The sequence below is a fragment of the Wyeomyia smithii genome, chromosome 1 (genome assembly GCF_029784165.1).
Source record: "Wyeomyia smithii strain HCP4-BCI-WySm-NY-G18 chromosome 1, ASM2978416v1, whole genome shotgun sequence".
Taxonomy (NCBI): Eukaryota; Metazoa; Arthropoda; class Insecta; order Diptera; family Culicidae; genus Wyeomyia; species Wyeomyia smithii.
The window spans coordinates 123,788,879-123,808,729 of NC_073694.1; the positions used below are offsets into that span (position 1 = coordinate 123,788,879).

Below are 19,851 nucleotides of genomic sequence, written 5' to 3' on the forward strand. Positions count from 1 at the left end.
ATTTTGGGAAACATTAAAATTAATATAGAAAAGCTTATATTCAAAAATCTTTTTTTTTTTGTATAAAAATTACAAAAAACATACCGAAGCGATGAAGAAATCAAAAAAAGTAGTTACATTTTTTCAAAAAAAAAAAAAAAAATTTACAACATGTTTATTTTTGGAAGGACAATATTTTTATCTACAACTTTGCCAAAGGCACTATGCCAATCAAACCAACTGTTTCGATTATAAAAATATTTTAATTACCCACAGAGTGCCCAATTGGAGTTTAAATTATTTTTTCAGCTAAATCGGTTTGTTTGACTGGCATAACTAGTGTCTCTGGTAAGGTTGTAGAAAATAATTTTGCACTAAAAAAATATGCCCTGTGACTTTCTGCGATACCAAAAATAATAAAATGCATTTGGGACCATTCCTAAACTAAGGGGTCATATTTTGATCCCTTTTATACCCTCCCACTCCCCCGTGGTCTTTCGTGTTCTTTTGTTTTGTGATCTTATTCTGCAAATATATGTACAATAAAGTATGAAAAATTTATAAAAAAATGATGGTTTACGAAAACTGATTATTAGTTATTGCGCAAATTGTAAATAGAATTTTCAGTAATATCATTTTCTCAAAACCAAAATAGATAATGGTTGTTTAATTTTTAAAAATATTTCATTGTATTTAACAAATATAATAATTTCCTTACCTGAAAGTAATTTAAAATACGCTATTCTGTTGAGTATATTCAAAATAATTCTTAATTTGTTGTTGAGTATCAAAATAAATAAAGTTTTTTTAAGCAGTTTGATCATCTACGATCAATTTTTCGCTTATAGTTATGGTAAATTTTGTACTCATCTAAAAATCATCTAGAAAAATATTTAGTTGATAATAAGTGAAACCTTACTTTTAGTGATTTTCAGGTATCGGATGTGTAACTTAGTTTTTTTTTTTAATAAATTACAAAGTTTTTGAATGTCGAACAAAATATAAACATCTTTCTTTCTTCCTTCAGTTCACGAACATCCAGGTCTTATATATTGTTTTAAAGACCAAAACGTTGATTTTTTTTACCGGTCGTAGAGTATTGAAATATACTTCCAGGAAAAATGTCATAAATCCCGACGCATTGCAAAATAGAACTATTATTCTTAAGAATAAATGCCATATAAGGCAAAGCCTGTTTAAAAAAAAAATTTCTTCGTTCGGATCAGGGGCGACTCGTGGCTGTTGAACCTACCTGTTCAACTAGAAATTCTGAAAATCAGAGTTTGGGGAAGTAATTACAATTTTATCCGCGAATAAAAGCAAGTAATTCCCTTTGTTACTATTTAAAAATAAAACTAAAAAACAAGAAAATAAGAGCATGAATTTGGATTTTAGATTCATTTTTGCCTGACGTCCCCATGTGCATTGCACAGGTTGCACCTATGGACGAGTCGCCCCTGGTTCGGATAAATTTGAAATATGTTTAAAAAATTTGATTACAGTTAATTGCTGAGAACTCCCAAACTTTCCGTGACACTTATTAATTATCAAGTCGTGTCAAATAAATTTAATAATTAAAAAATTGCGAAAGCTTCGTCTTGACTTAGTGGTAACAATAAATTATAAGTCAGAAAAAAGACTACGTGGTCTATTCGTTAACCTTAAGGTTCTTTTGATAACCTCCCCCCCCCCCCCCCTTCCTGCCTCCCTATATATGACTACGTGGTTTGGGAACGGCCCCTTTGAAACAAACCAAAAATTATTTTTCTTTCAATCAATCAACAGTTAGAATGGAATGTTGTAATGCAACTAACAAATAGTTTTCTTTTTACTCAATTAAGTTATTCGTAATCATCCTCGTTCTCTTATTTCTCGTTTTTTCTAACCTTTCTTTCCTTCTACCTTGTATATTCGTCAAGTGCAAAGTCAGAATCACTTTTTCGCTATAATCTGAACTTGTTTTTGACATTGTAAAATTTCGTGTCCCCTAAAACAAGAGTAACATTTCTCAGTTATGTGTTCAACAAGAGCGAACCATGTACTTTTTATTCATTCATTGATGAAGTATACTTTTTTGGTGACACGTTCAAAATATTTTCGATAAGGTACCTGGTAATTTTGAAACCTATGCTGACTTTGAAGTCAGAGTGTTTTGAAACAATACTAAAAATTCAGGCAATTACAACTTTTTCTGCTTGACACATCGATCACTCTGTCTGCACACTATAAGGCATGATATCTGGTCAGCCTAGTGATAGCAATGAACTATCTGAAAGAACACATTTAAATACACTACGGTGTGCGAAGAGGAGTCCTCTAACACAGAGAAACCCGAAAAAACGCTTAAAAATTTTTACAAGTCGAGTAGCATAGAGCATTCGGCCTGTAAGATAGAGCTTCAGAGTTTTAGTTTTGACAGAAATTGCTATGCCCTCCTAAACGAAAGACAAAGAGTGACCTCTTTAACCTTGTGCGCTGCAAATATAACCACATTTTGATGTACGTAAAAGATGCGTAAAATTTATTCCTTCAAACAAATTACTAGATGCCTTGTAGCGCATTCGGACGGCTTCATATTCCTCGAATATGACTTCAGTGATGACATGAATTTTATGCTCTGCGTGAATAAAAAATACCTCCCGCATGATGTTACGGTTTTGTCTTTAGAAACAAAAATTACCGGCTGAGAGTTTATTCTCCTATGTCTGACTTAGTATACCAGATATCTGTTGAGATATATTCAATTTAATTCATGGTCGCAATGAGCACAAACCAAAATAATGTAATAATGTGCATCGGAAATTTGGTCCGAAATTTCGCGAAATTTCGTAATCGTCGAAATTGGAAGATTAATTTCGCGAAATTTTAGGCGGAATTTAGCGAAATTCAACGAAATTTTTCGGAAATTTCGCGAAACCGAAATTTCGCGAAATTTCGGGAAATTTCGAGTTTTGCGAAATTATACGAAATAATTCGAAATCTCGCACAGCCTTAAAAAATGTAACATATAACCCAGCGTTGAAATGTACGCTTCCAGGAGATATAACATCGGATATCACAATAGACAGAGAGGAGTTTAACTACACAGAACGATGCTTTTATAATGGTATCAATATATGTACTAAAGTATGGTGTGCTAAGTTTTCTTATGACGATTCTTTTATCAAAGTGAACGGCCTCTTTTATAGCATACAGCGCATTCTATTAGACTCCAAGGACAAATTTTACATTATTGGAGAAAGACTGAATGCAAAAAAAATGTTTGACAACATGTTTCTCTACGAAACTACTGGATATATCGATTTAGTGATTCTAAATAAATCAATCCGACAGTGCGTAAGTGTAACAATTAATACTTTGGAAGATTCTCAAACAAAATATATTTCGGTGTGTAAAGTCAAGACACAAATTGAATGAATTTTGTTGTAATATATTTAACTATGCTCAATCGAATAATAATATTATCAATTTCCAAATTATGGATGATCCTTGATTGCTTTTTCCGTAATTTAGTATTTAGGTCCAAACAATTTGAGATACTAGCACTTATGCAACCAAGGGCTCGAACGGCACGTGGATTTATAGTTCCCACCTCAAAACCGCTTTAGATCCTGATGAAAGTAATGTGACTTGAAAACATAAATTTGTTTTTGTTTAGGGTATGGCACACGAACGCAGGTCAAACATAATTTATAGCCAAAACATAACAGATTTTGATATGATAGCTGGATGAGCTATAATTTTGTTCAACGCGCTGTGAGTATAGTTCTGAGTTATAACATATTTTGTTACTTCTTACAAACTTAGATATAATTTTGATATGAGTTTGTTACGACTGTCTGATCGGGAACTCGCCACAGTATTTTATAAAAAATTAACTATAACCGCCTCATAGGTTACGTATCATTTCAATTCAAAAACCAAGTAAAATTCATTATTCGTGTTAGTCACTGTTGCCAACTGTACAGATTTATCTGGAAATGTACAGATTTTCTCTGGTTTTTCGGTACAGATTCTGTACCGTACAGATTACAGATGTAAAGAAAAAGTACAGATAAGTACAGATTTTTTAGCTGGTTAGAAAGAATTAGACAAAACTTTTTGGCCGACTCTGCAACGATACAAGAATGCGATCTTGCAATCCACGCACTTAGAATTTACTACCAAATCTCGGTAATTTGCTGCAGAGAATTGCACAACTCGGTTAAAAAACGGCAGTTGTTACATTTTTTCGTAAATCTCGATTTAACCAAACTAAAATGTTGGAACAAAATATCCGAAATATCGGTAGTGTTGCTGAATTATGGGTTTCATTGTTTTTTGGCTGAATTTTCAGGAGATTGAACCGCAATGGCTCGGTAATTTGCATAAGTGTGCAAAAGTTTCATTGACAATCGAGTTAGTAGTTTGCAATTATAATTAACTGAGTCAACGCAGTCCCAGTTTTCTCTAAGCAATTTAAGCTGTATAAATATAAAAATTAAAACTTTGGGCCAGTGGTACAGGTTTTGGTACAGATTTTTCCCGGAAATAGTACAGATGAAAAAGATGTTTGTAGCTCCCAGTACAGATGAAAATGTGGCAACACTGGTGTTAGTAATCGACGCAGGTAATCCAGGGGCCTATAAACGTCAACATTCTGCCTACCAATCATAAATTCATCACGGCGGTAATATTTAATTTCAAATGCTTACAAAACTTATCTTATTCATTGAAAGTGCACATTGTACTGAAAACAAATGTTGAGCTCTTGTATTTTCGCATCTAAAACGCCATTTACACGAGAATAAGTCTACCGACAAAATGGGACGTTTACTCTATTTCACTTGTTTTAGGGCAAACCAACCAAAAAGTTGGTACCAGAAACGCTGGTACCAGAATCAATGAGTGGTAGATGGAAAATGTATGGAGTTTGACAGCCACAAGAGCCCCCTGAGGTAATCGAATAATTCGACTATTCAGTGGGAGAAAATCGATGACAAAATATTCGATTATTACACACTCTAATCGATTAATCGATTAACCAAGCGATTACCGGACATCACTAGGTACACTGCAAATATATGAGATTTGACAGCGATAGCATAGTCCTGGTATTTTCAGTTTCATAGTTTTTTGTTTCAGTTTGTTTTGCTACATATAGTACTGAAAAAATGAAGTGCTGTTTTCTATTTTGTTCAAATCGAACATCACGAAATTTTGAAACTTTTCGATTCCCCACCAATAAAAATCATCGCTGAAAATGGCTTGAGTGTTGTGAATTACCGGAGGGTTTTTTAATAACCGAAACGATATGTCTTTGTAGCGTAAGTTTGGCGTTTTGAAAATATCAATCCGAATAAAAAAAATGTTTTGCAGTTCCACTTTAATAACGATGATTTATGCTTCGCGTCGGAGAATAAGCACTAAAAGTTACCGGGACCTGTGTATAAGTTTGTGGCTCGGTGAGACACCGGATAATATGTCGATTGATTACGCTCACTCCAAACAAGCTACATAATGTCCGTTCAAAATTCCATGTATCACCAACAGCCGTAGTAACTCAGAATCTCATCACATATAATCTCATGTATATGATCTCATCCAGTTGTCAACAGTGAGGAAAAACAAAATTAAAAATTAATCAGAAGCTAAAGATCAGAGACAATAGAAAGAAGGTCTATGGCGTTATGATTTTTGTAACCATTTAAAAAATAAAATATCGTGAAGATTTTTGGAATTCAATGTTTTGTTTTTTGTTATATTCTAGTTTCATTTCTTTTTTCGCATTTTGCTATCGCTTAATCACAATACTTCCCATTTACTAAGACAAACTTGACATGCCAAACCTTCATGTGTTCGATTGGAACAAGTTTTGACAGTTCGATTGGAACTTTTCAGTGACAGTCGTCCAAACTTTAACTATAGGGCTTTAATGATAATCACTGTGATGAAACAGTGGGGCAGATTCAAGTGTAATTCACTTCAAAGGGATGTTAGAATCATACGTAAATGAAGTGCGGCTCATGGATGTAAGTTGATGTGTATGACAACTTGAAACGAAAGTGACAAATTATTGAATTCGATGAAAAATATTCTACATATAACAATGCAGAGTCATTTTCATATCCAATTGATGAAACACTTGGATGGAGCGTGCGCAGTTTTTTCAGTGTGGCTGTGAGTATCGATGCCAAAATACTCGATACCGCGACTCCTAGTATCGATACCGTTGGTATCGATGCTAGTATCGCCTATCCCTATTAGAAATTATTATTTTTCGCGCTGTTACCTTGTGCCCTGTTCAAACAGTGAAATTTGAACCTGAAATTGTTTTAAATACGATTGAATTTTAAAAAATGACCGACGTTGATTTGAAACCTGCACGTAAGCATTCGCACACATGTCTATATTCAATTTTACGTGTTAAAACTTTTATTTCCAGAAAAAAACGAAAATGAGCCTGAAGGATCGAAGCCTGCTAACGGTAAGTTAACATGTACAGTAAATTTCTTTTGTAGGTAATCATGGCAAGCAAAAAAATGGCGGCTTGGCCCCCATTGCATAGTTCTAATGCCAACTGGAAGACAAAAAGGTTTACCTGTCATTTTGAACGCGTTTATTTTCTGTACGTGAAATAAATTTGGTCATTTTTACAAGTTTGATTGAAAACTGAAACAATTAAGTTTTCTTATCGAATTAAACCCACATGGTATTAGCATTTAATCATAATCGCACGAACGGAAGACATGATTATTTAATCGTACTTGTAATGATGCCGGTAGCGCGTACTGAAATCGTATTTTGGTCTAAAAAGTGCTTATTGATATCTTGTTTTTCAGAACATCATCGCAAAATGAACGTAGGTAACTTACCCTGGGATGTAACTGAACAGCAGCTTCGTGATCATTTTAGTGGTTATGACATCGAAAACGTGGAGATCTTCCATTATCGTAAGTACACGCTAGCTACGTTCCTGTTTAAGGACAAAGAAACAGCTGCTAAGGCTCTTGCTGGAAAAGAAGGATCAATTTTGCGTGAACGGCGTCTTCGTATGCATCTTGAATATATCAATATTCGGCATATCCCACGCGATACTTTTGTTATTGTTGTCGACGATGAGAATGCAACGGAGGAGCAGCTTTGGGATAAGGTTAAATCTGCGGGAGTCGAACCTTATTCGATTTTGCTTTTCTATCCCCTTTGCTATATTTGCCCGGAAAAGGATTCGGACAAGGCAGATATTTTGGAAAAACTGAAAGCAGCTGGTTTCAATGCACACGATGTTAACCAACGAGACCAAAATCAACATCTTGATATTTGGCGTGAGGCAAAGCTTTTCTTCCGTAACCGCAACCGCGTTCAATTGCTTAATATACCACACAAATGGATAGAAGACAAAGAAGAGATGAAGAAACAATGTGCTAATGGTGGTACCATAATCGAAGCTATTTTGAACAACATGACACGGAACGCTTCGAACTATGCTCGTATTTTCTACGAGAGTGAAGAACAGGCGGTCAAAGCTGCTGAAGCTTTGAATGGTCGTTTTTTCGAAGATAAACGAATTCATGCTTTACATCTCGGATCGGCATTGATTCCAAATTATAAAACATCTGTTTATGTAACGTCCTTGGACAAAACTACTACCGAAGAGCAAGTGTATGATCACTTCAAACAGTTTGGTGATATCGATTTTGTCAATCGCCGTAACTGCATTGACGCGGCTATAGTTTGTTTTAAGTCTGCTGATTCCGTTGAAAAAGCACTTCTCTGCACCAGTTTTCCTGCTGCAACAGAGGAAAATAAGGATGCTACTAAAGAGGTTTCGGTAAAAAAATATGATGGACCGCTGGTGCTTCGCCAACAAGCACAAAAACGTAAATTAAAAACCAACGAAGATGGTAAATCAATCGAACCTGAGGAAAAAACCAAAGCACAATTAGCTGCGCACAAGAAATTAGAAGCCTTTTATCCCGTATTTGTTGGTAACGTACCATTCAACTGTCCACCACTGGATTTAAAACGCTACTTTGCGCAACATGGACCAATCAAGTTTATGTTTTCACCTCAAATTCTTCCTTATCGTACCAGCGCACCGCACCCAGTAAAGACATTCATAATTTATTATAATTTTGCTGACAGCGCTGATAATGCATGCCAATTTTTGGATCATAAATTCTTTGGCGGACACCGTTTGCATGTTCTACCATTGAGAGGAGAAGAGTTTTTCAATGAGGAGAAAACATTAAAATTGACGAAAATTCCATATCGTAAGTAATCTTCTATAATCGATTTTGCATATATCCTATCGGGGCTATTCGGTATGCCTTAACCCTCTTTCGCTCACAAGGTTTATCATTAAAATTTATAGCTTCACGTGAAAATTCAAGCAGAACACTTTGTAGACCAACTAAAATTACTGTCAACTGTAGTATTTTGAAGAAAATACCCAGTGATGCTCTGAGGCAGCATATAAAAGTTTATGGAACAATCGTAAGCACAACAAACTATTTTATGTCAAGATATGATGATTATAATTCTTGGTGCTTTAGAGTCACCATGAGCGGGAAAGGGTTTAGCTCAAAACCTATGCGTTTTACAGCAGCTTTATATTTTCAACAGCAAATCACCGAATCAAGTAGAAAGGCAAAATATTTGAAGAAGCTCGTATTGGTTTTACAAATTTCAGCTGTTTTGAGAATTTCTTCATTATATGGAGTATGTGACTTTTGATGTTCGATAAAATGTGCGATAATGATTTTGCTATATAGAAATTTTCATTCAACCATGTTTCATATTCTTTGCGTAAGATGATTCACAGCATATTTAAATGTTACAAACATTAATAAAGAAAAATTTCTATTGCATTTTTGAATAAACTATATTTATGTTTCTTTTTTCGTCTAGTATCGGAGGATGCATTATTTAAAAAAATCAAGCCTTTCGTTGGTAAGATTAATCGCATTGTGAAGAAATCGCGATTAGTTGCTTACATTGAGCTCAATGATCCGGCCGATGCTGAAAAATTGTTAAATGTTGAAACCCCAAACCATCCTTTTCCTAAAAGTAATGTGGAAAGAATTGATGAAACAGTCAGCATGCGTCTTTACGATGAAGATGATTCTCGTGTGCTCAACGGCATCGCCATGATCATTTCTCAAAATCCAGACATGCTTAAAAAGACTCCAATGAACCAAGGAGGCCCCATGAATAAACGCCCGCGTCTCAATGGACCTGGTAAGATATTGGTTATCTCATCTTTCTATGCTTTTATGTTTCAGATCCATATGGTTCTCTCCAAAGCAAAGTTAAGCACTTATGTCAATGGTTGTGTTTAATCAACTGCTGTTCTTTCCATTTCCAGTCATTAGCATAGCTTGTATCCTGGACAGTTCAGAATTATCTAGTTTTTTCATTTACTTCAAAGTTTATAATCTCGTTTTGAATAACTCATTCGAGTATTGTAAATTATAAACTATGAAGTTTATGCTTAAATGTGTTGAATCTTAAAATCTTGTCTTAACTTAAAATGCAATGTAATTCAAACGACGTCTCGTTTTACAGGTTTTAATCAAGGCCCTGGTGGCTTCAATCCAAATAACAGTCTGACCAATCCCCAAGCTATTCAAGACTTGTTGCGTCTCGCGTTCATGTCTGGCAAGAACGTTGGCGAGAGTCTGGCTTCTAACCAGACCTCGTTCAACAATCCCGATCCACCAATCGCAAATTTAAACAACTTTGGCGACGGTGGTTTCGGAAATCGTAATCGTAATAACCAAGGCGGTCCAGGCAATTTTCGTAGCCAAGGAAGAAACATGAACCAGAATCAGAATCGTGGCAATGCCAACAATAGCTTTGGTAACAACAACGCTAGTGTTAACTTCCAAAATGCCCTGGGAGTCAATCAGAACCGTGGTGGTCAAAATATGACTAACCGTGGCAATCAGCCAATGAACCAGACCCATGGTGCTAGTGTTGACGGTGGTAATAATAGTCAGAATCGTACAGTGCAAAACCTGAATCAGGGAAACCGCGTGCACCAAAAGAAGCCAGGAGTTGGTAACAACATTAATCAGAACCGGAACCAAGGAGGCGGAAATTTAAACCGCAATCAGAATCAAAATCGCATTCAAAATAATCGCAACAATAACTTTGTCAATGACACCTATGGAGGTAGTAATAACTTTGGAAACAATCGTAACAATTTTACCAGCGATAATTTTAGCGACAATTTTGGTAACAATCGTAACAACGATAACTTCTCAAGTGACAACTTTAGCGGCAACAACCGTAACTTCGGTAGTAATCGCAAGCAGAACGATAATTTAAATTCGTTCGGGGGCGAAAATAATAGTGGCAATAACCGATTTGGCGGTAGCAACCAATTCAGTGTTAACTTTAGTCGAAACCAGAATAGTAATTTCGATGATAATAACAGCAACGGTAACTTTGTTGGCAATAAGGGAAATAATTTTAACCAAAACCGTCAAAACAAACCGTTTAATGCTGGCAACCAGGGAGGTGGTATGTCCTTCAATGAGTTCAATACGAATACCAGCCGAAATTTTGGCAGTGGTAATTCTAATAACAGTGGTAGTTTTAATCCCCAAAATTCAAACACGGGCAGCCGCCTCGCTGGTAGCATTTTTAGCCGCCGTTTTTAAAGTGGTGAGCGAATTAAAATTAAAAATATGTAATATTTACAAGAAATTAGATTCTTGTAGCTGTAACTCGCTTTCTTTTCCCAGTGTAGAGCTGGGAATTTGAGAACAGAAAGAATAAATTAATGTTTAATATTTTTAAGTATATTTGCAACCTACTCAACAAGTTTGGAAATATCATAAGACAAAAATCAATTGATGCTTTTACTTAGAAAACAACTTTAGTACAGTCGACCAATGCAAATTATATCTCAAAAATTTATCAATGTTGAAGCTGTATATTCGAGCGCTTTAATTAAATAACAAAATAAAACAAAAAAAAAGGCGATTCGGCTAAATAGAAGTTTATATTTAATTTTATACAATGTTTAGTTATGCAAACTGAAAAGCATAATTTAATTTGTAGTTGAGTAAATCGATTTGTAATGATAACAGTTAGAGCAGTTTTAAAGCTTTATTTAAAAAAAATCCAATAAATAGTTCCGGCAAAAAGTAAAGTAACGTTTTCTTCTCAGTTGTTCGTTACGATGAGTGAATTATCTAGCAACAACAATCAGACATGAATCATGCAACATTATGTTGAAAATTTAATAAGGAATTGTATGATGAATATTGATTATTGACATAATGATTCACATTTGCACGTGATGTACACACTTATAGTAAACATTTTGAACAACATAATTTTAGTGTGAATTGGTAATAAAATGTGAAACACATATATCTATTATTATTAATAGTACGTACTACTTTTGCAATGGCTAATGTAGTTCAGAATTAATAGCAGCACTATACCTTTCATGTAAAAATCTTTACTATAATGCTAAAAATCGTTGTAGTTGGAGATTCTTTGCAATCTAAATGAACTGTTAAATTCATCGGAAAATGACTATTTTTACAATTGGGCATCTTTGAACAATCAAAATGGAATGATTATCCGAAATACCTGTTTTATGTTTGTTGATTCTCACTGTAGTCCATATAAGCATAACCAGGATAGATCTGTGCGCCGACCATATCATCGGCGGCGGCGGCGTAGAAAACATTTTACCTCGGCGGCGAACGGCGCGCCGGCGTGACGCCGTTGGCTTTTATCGGCGGCGGCGTGTATCGGCGTGACAATAATTACAAATATCTTAAAATAACAATATAGTTCACTCTCGAATTTCCCATATATTCCCGTGAAGACAGACAGGGAACACCCCCTCTTGTGGTGAAAAAGGTAACTAAACTCATTGCACAGTGGTACAGTAAGGCAATTTAGGCGGACATAGGCTTTTCGTTGCGATTTTGGTTTGCGGTTTAAAGCCATAGTTTTTGTAAAAAGTTGTTTCTTATACATAGTCCTCGATTCATGTACGAATGAAAATTAGGGTGGTCCTAAAATCAACGAAATAAAACATTCTTTGGCAAACTTGTAGACCAACTAATTCTAAGTAACTTTGTAAAAAAACTTTTTTGTAGACATGAAATTTGGTTTCCAAAAACAGTCTTTTCGCTCTATTTTTTCAATTCAAAGTTAAAAACAAAGTTTTCTTCGGTAACTTTAATCAAAAATACGCCAATTTTGACGAAAAAACATTGTCGATATATTATACAGATGAAGAGTTTTCACTATTTCTATTTTAAAAATAGGCCCTTTTGATATATTGATGTCTCCGTTTAGGGAAAACATAAATAATATTTTTTGGTATCATTTGAAAGAACAAATATTGTATGAATATTGTGAAGAAATACCGAAAGTTGCTTAAAATTAGTTGATCTACAACTGTGCCGATGAATGTATACATTTATTTATGCAAATAAAAAGTTAGTTTTTTCATTTAGTCGATTTCAGGACCACCCTAATTTTCATTTGCACATAAAAAATAGACTAAATATAAGAAACAAGTTCTTAGAAAAAAAAATTTACTCTAAAACCACAAAATCGCATCGAAAAACTCGTGTCCGCCTATATTGCCTTACTGTACCACTGTGCGTTGTTGTTGAATTTCTGTGAGCGTGTGACATTCTCACACACGAAACTGAATTTACTCAATTTTAGATTAAGTTGACTCAATTTCATACTTTCACAGAAAAAAATATGTTGCAGATTTCGTGCGTATATTGTTTGTATGTAAAACTAACGCCATTCCGGGAGTTAAATATTGATAATATAATAGATGTAGCTTATCGAGGCACGAAGAAGAAATATTCAAATAATCAGGCCACGACGTGTAAATGGTAAACTAATCCCAAGTTGCTATATACGTGGTTCCCTGTGTAACTTCACTAGCTCAGATCCATCACGGGAAGCAACTACGAAATGTGCGGCCGTCAAGCTCAAGCTCAATAATCAGGCCACGAAGTGTACAAATCAATGAATATTTCAATTACCTCGTGAAAAAGATAAAAGGAGAAACCGCACAATGGTTGTCAATAGTCGTATATGGTTGTTGTGCAACTTTAAGCTTAGATAACACTTGAATGTTCTATCAATTTAACAATTTAAGTATGGATACATATCATGTTGTAATTGGTTTGAAAGCTTTATTATATTATATATAAAAGATATTCAACAAAACAAACATAATTAGTGATAACAACTGTTATGCAAAAACTATTATTTAATGTTTAGTTTTCTTCGTTTTGAAAGTATTTTTTTCGTTTTTTTATCCCTCCGAATTTTTTGCTCTCGAGTTCTAATCTTCGTATTCATCACTTGCAGCTTTGCTTTAACCAGCATATTTATGTATTTACTAGCTGACCCGGCAAACTTCGTCCCGCCTATTTTTGTGTTTAATTCAATAATTTTCAACATTCCAAATTCATTGATTTCTTGCGATTTGTTTATATCGTTTGAAATTATTGGTTTTATCGGAATGACAACATCCTCGACTTTTGCCTTTAGTACATCACCTCTATTCCGAAAACACTCATATTGGGTGGTATTCAGTTATTTTCGTTGTTTTCCAGAAACTGAAAGTGGTCATCTTCGAATTCAATATGGTGTCCAGGGTCAATGCTTGGCTTCTATACATTATTTCGATTACGGAAATATTCATATGCAGTAGTATTCGGCTGTTCTGAGGTCAATTTTTAGCTCCATGCATCATTCTGGTTAAAGAAACACTCATATTGGGTGGTATTTGGTCCCTTTAGGCTATATTTTTTGGAGACAATTTCTGGCCCCTGAGCGTCATTCTGGTTAAAGAAACACCAATAATAGGTGTTATTTAGTCTTTTTCGGCTGTTCTACAGAAACCGGAAGTCACCATCTTAGAATTCAAAATGTTGTCTGTGGTCGATTCTATCTCCTGTGTATCATTCTGGTATCGAAACATCTTATATTGGATGGAAATCGGCCGGTTGAAGAAATACCCATATTGGGTGTTATTTGGTTATTTTCGGCAGTTTCCCATTCACCGGAAGTCGTCATTCTACAATTCATAATGTTATCTGAGGTCGATTTGTAGCTTCAGTGCATCATAACAATCCCGGAAATACCCATAATGAGTGTTATTTGGTCTTTTGCCACTGTTGTTTAGGAACCGGAAGTCGCCATATTGGATTTCAAAATGGCATTTGGAGACAATTTCTGGCCTCTGAGCATCATTCTGGTTAAAGAAACACCCATATTTCCAGTCACCAAAAGTCACCATTTTACTACTCAAAATGTTGTCTGAGGTCGATTTGTGGTTTCAGTGCATCATCACGATTTCGGAAATACCCATATTGGATGGTATTTGGTCATATCTCGCTGTTTCTCTGAAACCGGAAGTCGCCATCTTGGATTTCAAAATGGTATTCAGAGACAATTTCTGGCCTCTGAGCGTCATTCTAGTTAAAGAAACATCCATATTGGTGGTATTTGGTCATTTTCCTCTTTTTTTCCAATCACTGGAAGTCGCCATCTTACAATTCAAAATTTTGTCTGATTTTTAAAAAACCGGAAGTCGCCATCTTGGATTTCAAACTGGCATTTCGAGACAATTTCTGGCCTCTGAGCGTCATTCTGGTTAAAAAAACACCCATATTAGGTGGTATTCGGTCATTTTCGGCAGTTTTCCAGTCACCGGAAGTCGCCATTTTACAACTCAAAATATTGTCGGAGGTCGACAAACGTACAAACCGTGGAACACCACCCATGGATTGCCTTATGCATAGGTGAACTTTATTATTATAAAATATTCGGCCGAGTTCACTTCACAATTAAATGTGAATTTTTTTCAGTGTACCCATTAGGGTAATATTATTGTCAAAAGTCACTCTATTTCGCATGTCGTGTAGAACAAAATCAGAAGTGGCGCACCTAGCGGTCGAAAAGGTGACTAACGCTTCTGTCATTTTCAATTTGTCTTCATCTTCAGCGACTTCCGGTTTCTGAAAAATAGCGACAAATGACCAAATATGGGTATTTCCGCGATTGTTATGATGCACTGAAGCCACAAATCGACCTCAGCCAACATTTTGAATTGTAAGATGGCGACTTCAAGTGATTAGAAAAGAGACGAAAATGACCAAATACCACCTAATATGGATGTTTCTTTGACTAGAATGACGCTCAGAGGCCTGAAATTGTCTCTGAATACCATTTTGAAATCCAAGATGGCGACTTCCGGTTTCTGAGAAACAGCGAGATATGACCAAATACCACCCAATATGATTTTTCCGAAATCGTGATGATGCACTGAAACCACAAATCGACCTCAGACAACATTTTGAGTAGTAAAATGGCGACTTTTGGTGACTGGAAAACTGCCGAAAATGACCCAAAAACAACCAAATATGGGTGTTTCTTTAACCAAAATGATGCTCAGAGGCCAGAAATTGTCTCAGAATGCCATTTTGAAATCCAATATGGCGACTTCTGGTTCCTAAACAACAGTGGCAAAAGACCAAATAACACTCATTATGGGTATTTCCGGGATTGTTATGATGCACTGAAGCTACAAATGGACTTCAGATAACATTATGAATTGTAAAATGACGACTTCCGGTGAATGGGAAACTGCCGAAAACGATCAAATACCACCCAATATGGGTATTTCTTCAACCGGCCGATTTTCATCCAATATGAGATGCTTCGATACCAGAATGATACACAGGAGCTAGAATCGACCACAGACACCATTCTTAATTCTAAGATGGTGACTTCCGGTTTCTGTAAAACAGCCGAAAATGAGTAAATAACGCCTATTATTGGTGTTTCTTAAACCAGAATGACGCTCAGGGGCCAGAAATTGTCTCCAAATGCCATTTTAAAACCCAGGGTGGTGACTTCCGGTTTCTGGAAAATAGCCTAAAGGGACCAAATACCACCCAATATGAGTGTTTCTTTAACCAGAATGATGCATGGAGCTAAAGATTAACCTAAGACACCGTTTTGAATTGTAAGATGGCAACTTCTGGGAAACAGCCGAATACTACTGCATATGAATATTTCCGTAATCGAAATGATGTATAGAAGCCAAGCATTGACCCTGGACACCATCTTGAATTCGAAGATGACCACTTTTAGTTTCTGGAAAACAACGAAAATAAACTGAATACCACCCAATATTAGTGTTTTCGGAATAGAGGTGATGTACTAAAGGAAAAAGTCGAGGATGTTGTCATTCCGATAAAACCAATAATTCCAAACGATATAAACAAATCGCAAGAAATCAATGAATTTGGAATGTTAAAAATTATTAAATTAAACACAAAAATAGGCGGGACGAAGTTTGTCGGGTCAGATAGTGAATACATAAATACGCTGGTTAAAGCAAAGCTGCAAGTGATGAATACGAAAATTAGAACTCGAGAGCAAAAAATTCGGAGGAATAAAAAAACGAAAAAAATACTTTCAAAACGAAGAAAACTAAACATTAAATAATAGTTTTTGCATAACAGTTGTTATCACTAATTATGTTTGTTTTGTTGAATATCTTTCATATATAATATAATAAAGGTTTTAAACCAATTACAACATTATATGTATCCATACTTAAATTGTTAAATTGATAGAACATTCAAGTGTTATCTAAGCTAAAAGTTGCACAACAACCATATACGACTATTGACAACCATTGTGCGGTTTCTCCTTTTATCTTTTTCACGAGGTAATTGAAATATTCATTTAATTGTACACTTCGTGGCCTGATTATTGTGCTTGAGCTTGACGGCCGCACATTTCGTAGTTGCTTCCCGTGATGGATTTGAGCTAGTGAAGTTACACAGGGAACCACGTATATAGCAACTTGGGATTACTATACCATTTACACGTCGTGGCCTGATTATTTGAATATTTCTTCTTCGTGCCTCGATAAGCTACATCTATTATATTATCAATATTTAACTTCCGGAATGGCGTTAGTTTTACATACAAACAATATACGCACGAAATCTGCAACATATTTTTTTCTGTGAAAGTATGAAATTGAGTCAACTAAATCTAAAATTGAGTAAATTCAGTTTCGTGTGTGAAAATGTCAGTCACACGCTCACAGAAATTCAACAACAATGCGCAGTGGTACAGTAAGGCAATGTAGGCGGACATGAGTTTTTCGATGCGATTTTGTGGTTTTAGAATAAATTTTTTTTTCTAAGAACTTGTTTCTTATATTTAGTCTATTTTTTTATGTGCCAATGAAAATAAGGGTGGTCCTGAAATCGACTAAATGAAAAAACCAACTTTTTATTTGTATAAATAAATGTATACATTCATCGGCACAGTTGTAGATCAACTAATTTTAAGCAACTTTCGATATTTCTTCACAATATTTATACAATATTTGTTCTTTCAAATGATACCAAAAAATATTATTTATGTTTTCCCTATACGGAGACATCAATATGTCAAAAGGGCCTATTTTTAAAATAGAAATAGTGAAAATTCTTCATCTGTACAATATATCGACAATGTTTTTTCGTCGAAATTGGCGCATTTTTGATTAAAGTTACCGTTGAATTGAAAAAATAGAGCGAAAAGACTGTTTTTGGAAACAAAATTTCATGTCTATAAAAAGTTTTTTTACAAAGTTACACTGGGGTCGCTTTTTACGCGGGTTGTTTTTATGTGTTTTTTTAAACGGGATATTTTCACAATAACGCGGATTATTTCTACTCGTTTCGGAAGATTGTTTGTACGCAGTATCAAATAAGTTTAGTATAAGTATATCTAATCTAATTTTCTAAATGCGGTACAACCAACCGTACCACTGTGCAATGAGTTTAGTTACCTTTTTCACCACAAGAGGGGATGTTCCCTGTCTGTCTTCACGGGAATATATGGGAAATTCGAGAGTGAACTATATTGTTATTTGAAGATATTTGCTTCTTTCATCACCTCGCAAAGATCTTCAATAATTGCTTGGAACTTGGCTACTTCCCGTCCCGTTGGAAGCTCGCCAAAGTTATCCCCATCCATAAACCTGGGAAGGATCCCACTGACGCTAAAAGCTACCGGCCCATTAGCCACTTCCATCTATTTCGAAATTATTCGAAAAACTGATTCTGAGACGTATACTAGAGTTTGCTGACCAGAACAACATCTTCCTTAGAGAGCAATTTGGGTTCAGGAAGGGGCACTCCACTGTGCACCAGCTCACCCGGGTAACGAACATTATCAGGCGGAACAAGTCTGTTTCCAAAACAACTGCCATGGCGTTGTTGGACGTTTAGAAAGCGTTTGACAACGTCTGGCACGATGGTCTTGTTTATAAGCTGCATCGGTGCAACTTCCCGATCTTCCTTGTGAAAATCATCGGAAATTATCTGTCGGGTAGATCATTTAGGGTCTGCTTGAACAACTCCCAGTCTGATACATTTAATGTTGATGCTGGGGTCCCCCAGGGTAGCCTCTTGGATCCCATCCTCTTTAACATCTTTACGTCAGACGTTCCTCCCCTTCCGGATGGTGGTGTTCTGTCCATGTTCGCAGACGACACTGCCATCATGTACAAAGGGCGAGTGATCCGTTTGCTGACTAGAAAACTTCAAGCAGGCCTGGATGTTCTATCCGTCTACTTCAACAACTGGAAGATTTGCATCAATGCGGCTAAAACACAAGCCATCTTATTTCCCCACTCAAACTCACGTCGACTTGTTCCGCCTGACGACGTCAGGCTTAAAATTAATAATTCACCCATCGAATGGTCGAGAGAGGTTGGATACCTCGGTCTTGTTCTGGACAGCAAGCTTATATTCAGATCACACGTGGAAAAAACATCAATCAAAGGCAACATCCTAATTAAATCCTTATATCCACTGATAAACAGAAAATCCAAACTGTCCCTGAAGAACAAGCTTGCTGTCCATAAAATGATAATCCTGCCAGTATTAGAATACGGTTTGCCAATCTGGGAGAGTTGTGCCAAGTATCACCATGATAAATTACAGGTTATCCAAAATAAGATCCTAAGGATGATCCTTAACAGTCCTCCAAAACGCGTAACTCTGAGATCCACCAACTAGCCGGTCTAGATACACTTTTGGTGCGCAAACAGGCAATTCTGTCTAGATTCAGGGATGCTTGCCAGAGGTCAATTCACGAGGCAATTCGATCTTTGCCAATTTAGTTTTAAGTTAGTATTAGTTAGGTAGGTTATTCAATTTTATTTAAATTCATAAACTTACCATGCCATTAAGGCAAAGATGTAAAATTAATCTTCAAGATAATTTAAAAAACCAATCTAAATGCACTACTACGAACAAAGATGATGAGCCTTTAGGGCTGACCAATTATCCTGTCATAAATTATACCTCTGTAAATAATTTCAAAAATAAAAGACAATTCATCATCATCAAACTAGCTACATTTATTAGTCGGAAAGTGAACTGGATGGACCGTCCACAACGTTGACAGCAGAAGCAGCAGATATCGGCACTCAGCAGTAACAGACCATAGCAGCGGGTCGCGGCTGTGGCTGCCTTCAAATTAAACACTTGCCCTGTGGTTGGTCACCACGTTTCAGGAGCAGCGCGGTTCTTCTCAGCGTGTGTCGCCAGACTGCCATTATTCCTCCCGTGTTGGGGCAGCATGAAGATTGCCATCAGGAAATCTAATTTTAAGAATCAAAATGCATTTTTCAAGGCAAATAAACAAGTCATTGAAAGTTAATTTTTTGACAACACAAGCAAGCATTCTGTGTTGGATTTGGCATGTTGGCAATTTAAATCTGTCGCACCCGTCTAATCTCCTGAATGTGAAATAGCTTCCACAGTGCATGTTGTCCGTGTCTTTTAATTCCCCCACTGTTGGGACAGC

General features: G+C 35.9%; 1 protein-coding gene across 3 annotated transcripts; it reads left to right on the forward strand.

Annotated features, from left to right (window-relative positions):
- The first annotated feature begins 6,191 nt into the window (after positions 1 to 6,191).
- On the forward strand, positions 6,192 to 19,392 carry LOC129722346 (uncharacterized). Of its 3 annotated transcripts, XR_008727593.1 has the most exons (6): positions 6,192 to 6,345; positions 6,404 to 6,445; positions 6,801 to 8,231; positions 8,869 to 9,198; positions 9,526 to 11,844; positions 12,698 to 19,392. XR_008727593.1 is itself a non-coding variant. In XM_055675726.1 (5 exons), exons 1-5 carry the CDS (start codon positions 6,318 to 6,320, stop codon positions 10,623 to 10,625), a joined length of 2,931 nt encoding a protein of 976 aa, XP_055531701.1. In that variant the 5' UTR covers positions 6,192 to 6,317; the 3' UTR covers positions 10,626 to 19,392. The 3 variants fall into 3 exon arrangements, 2 of the variants coding, with proteins under 2 accessions (XP_055531701.1, XP_055531712.1); XM_055675726.1 differs by having other exon boundaries at positions 9,526 to 19,392; XM_055675737.1 differs by lacking the exons at positions 6,192 to 6,345; positions 6,404 to 6,445 and adding an exon at positions 6,504 to 6,739 and having other exon boundaries at positions 9,526 to 19,392.
- Positions 19,393 to 19,851: the final 459 nt, after the last annotated feature.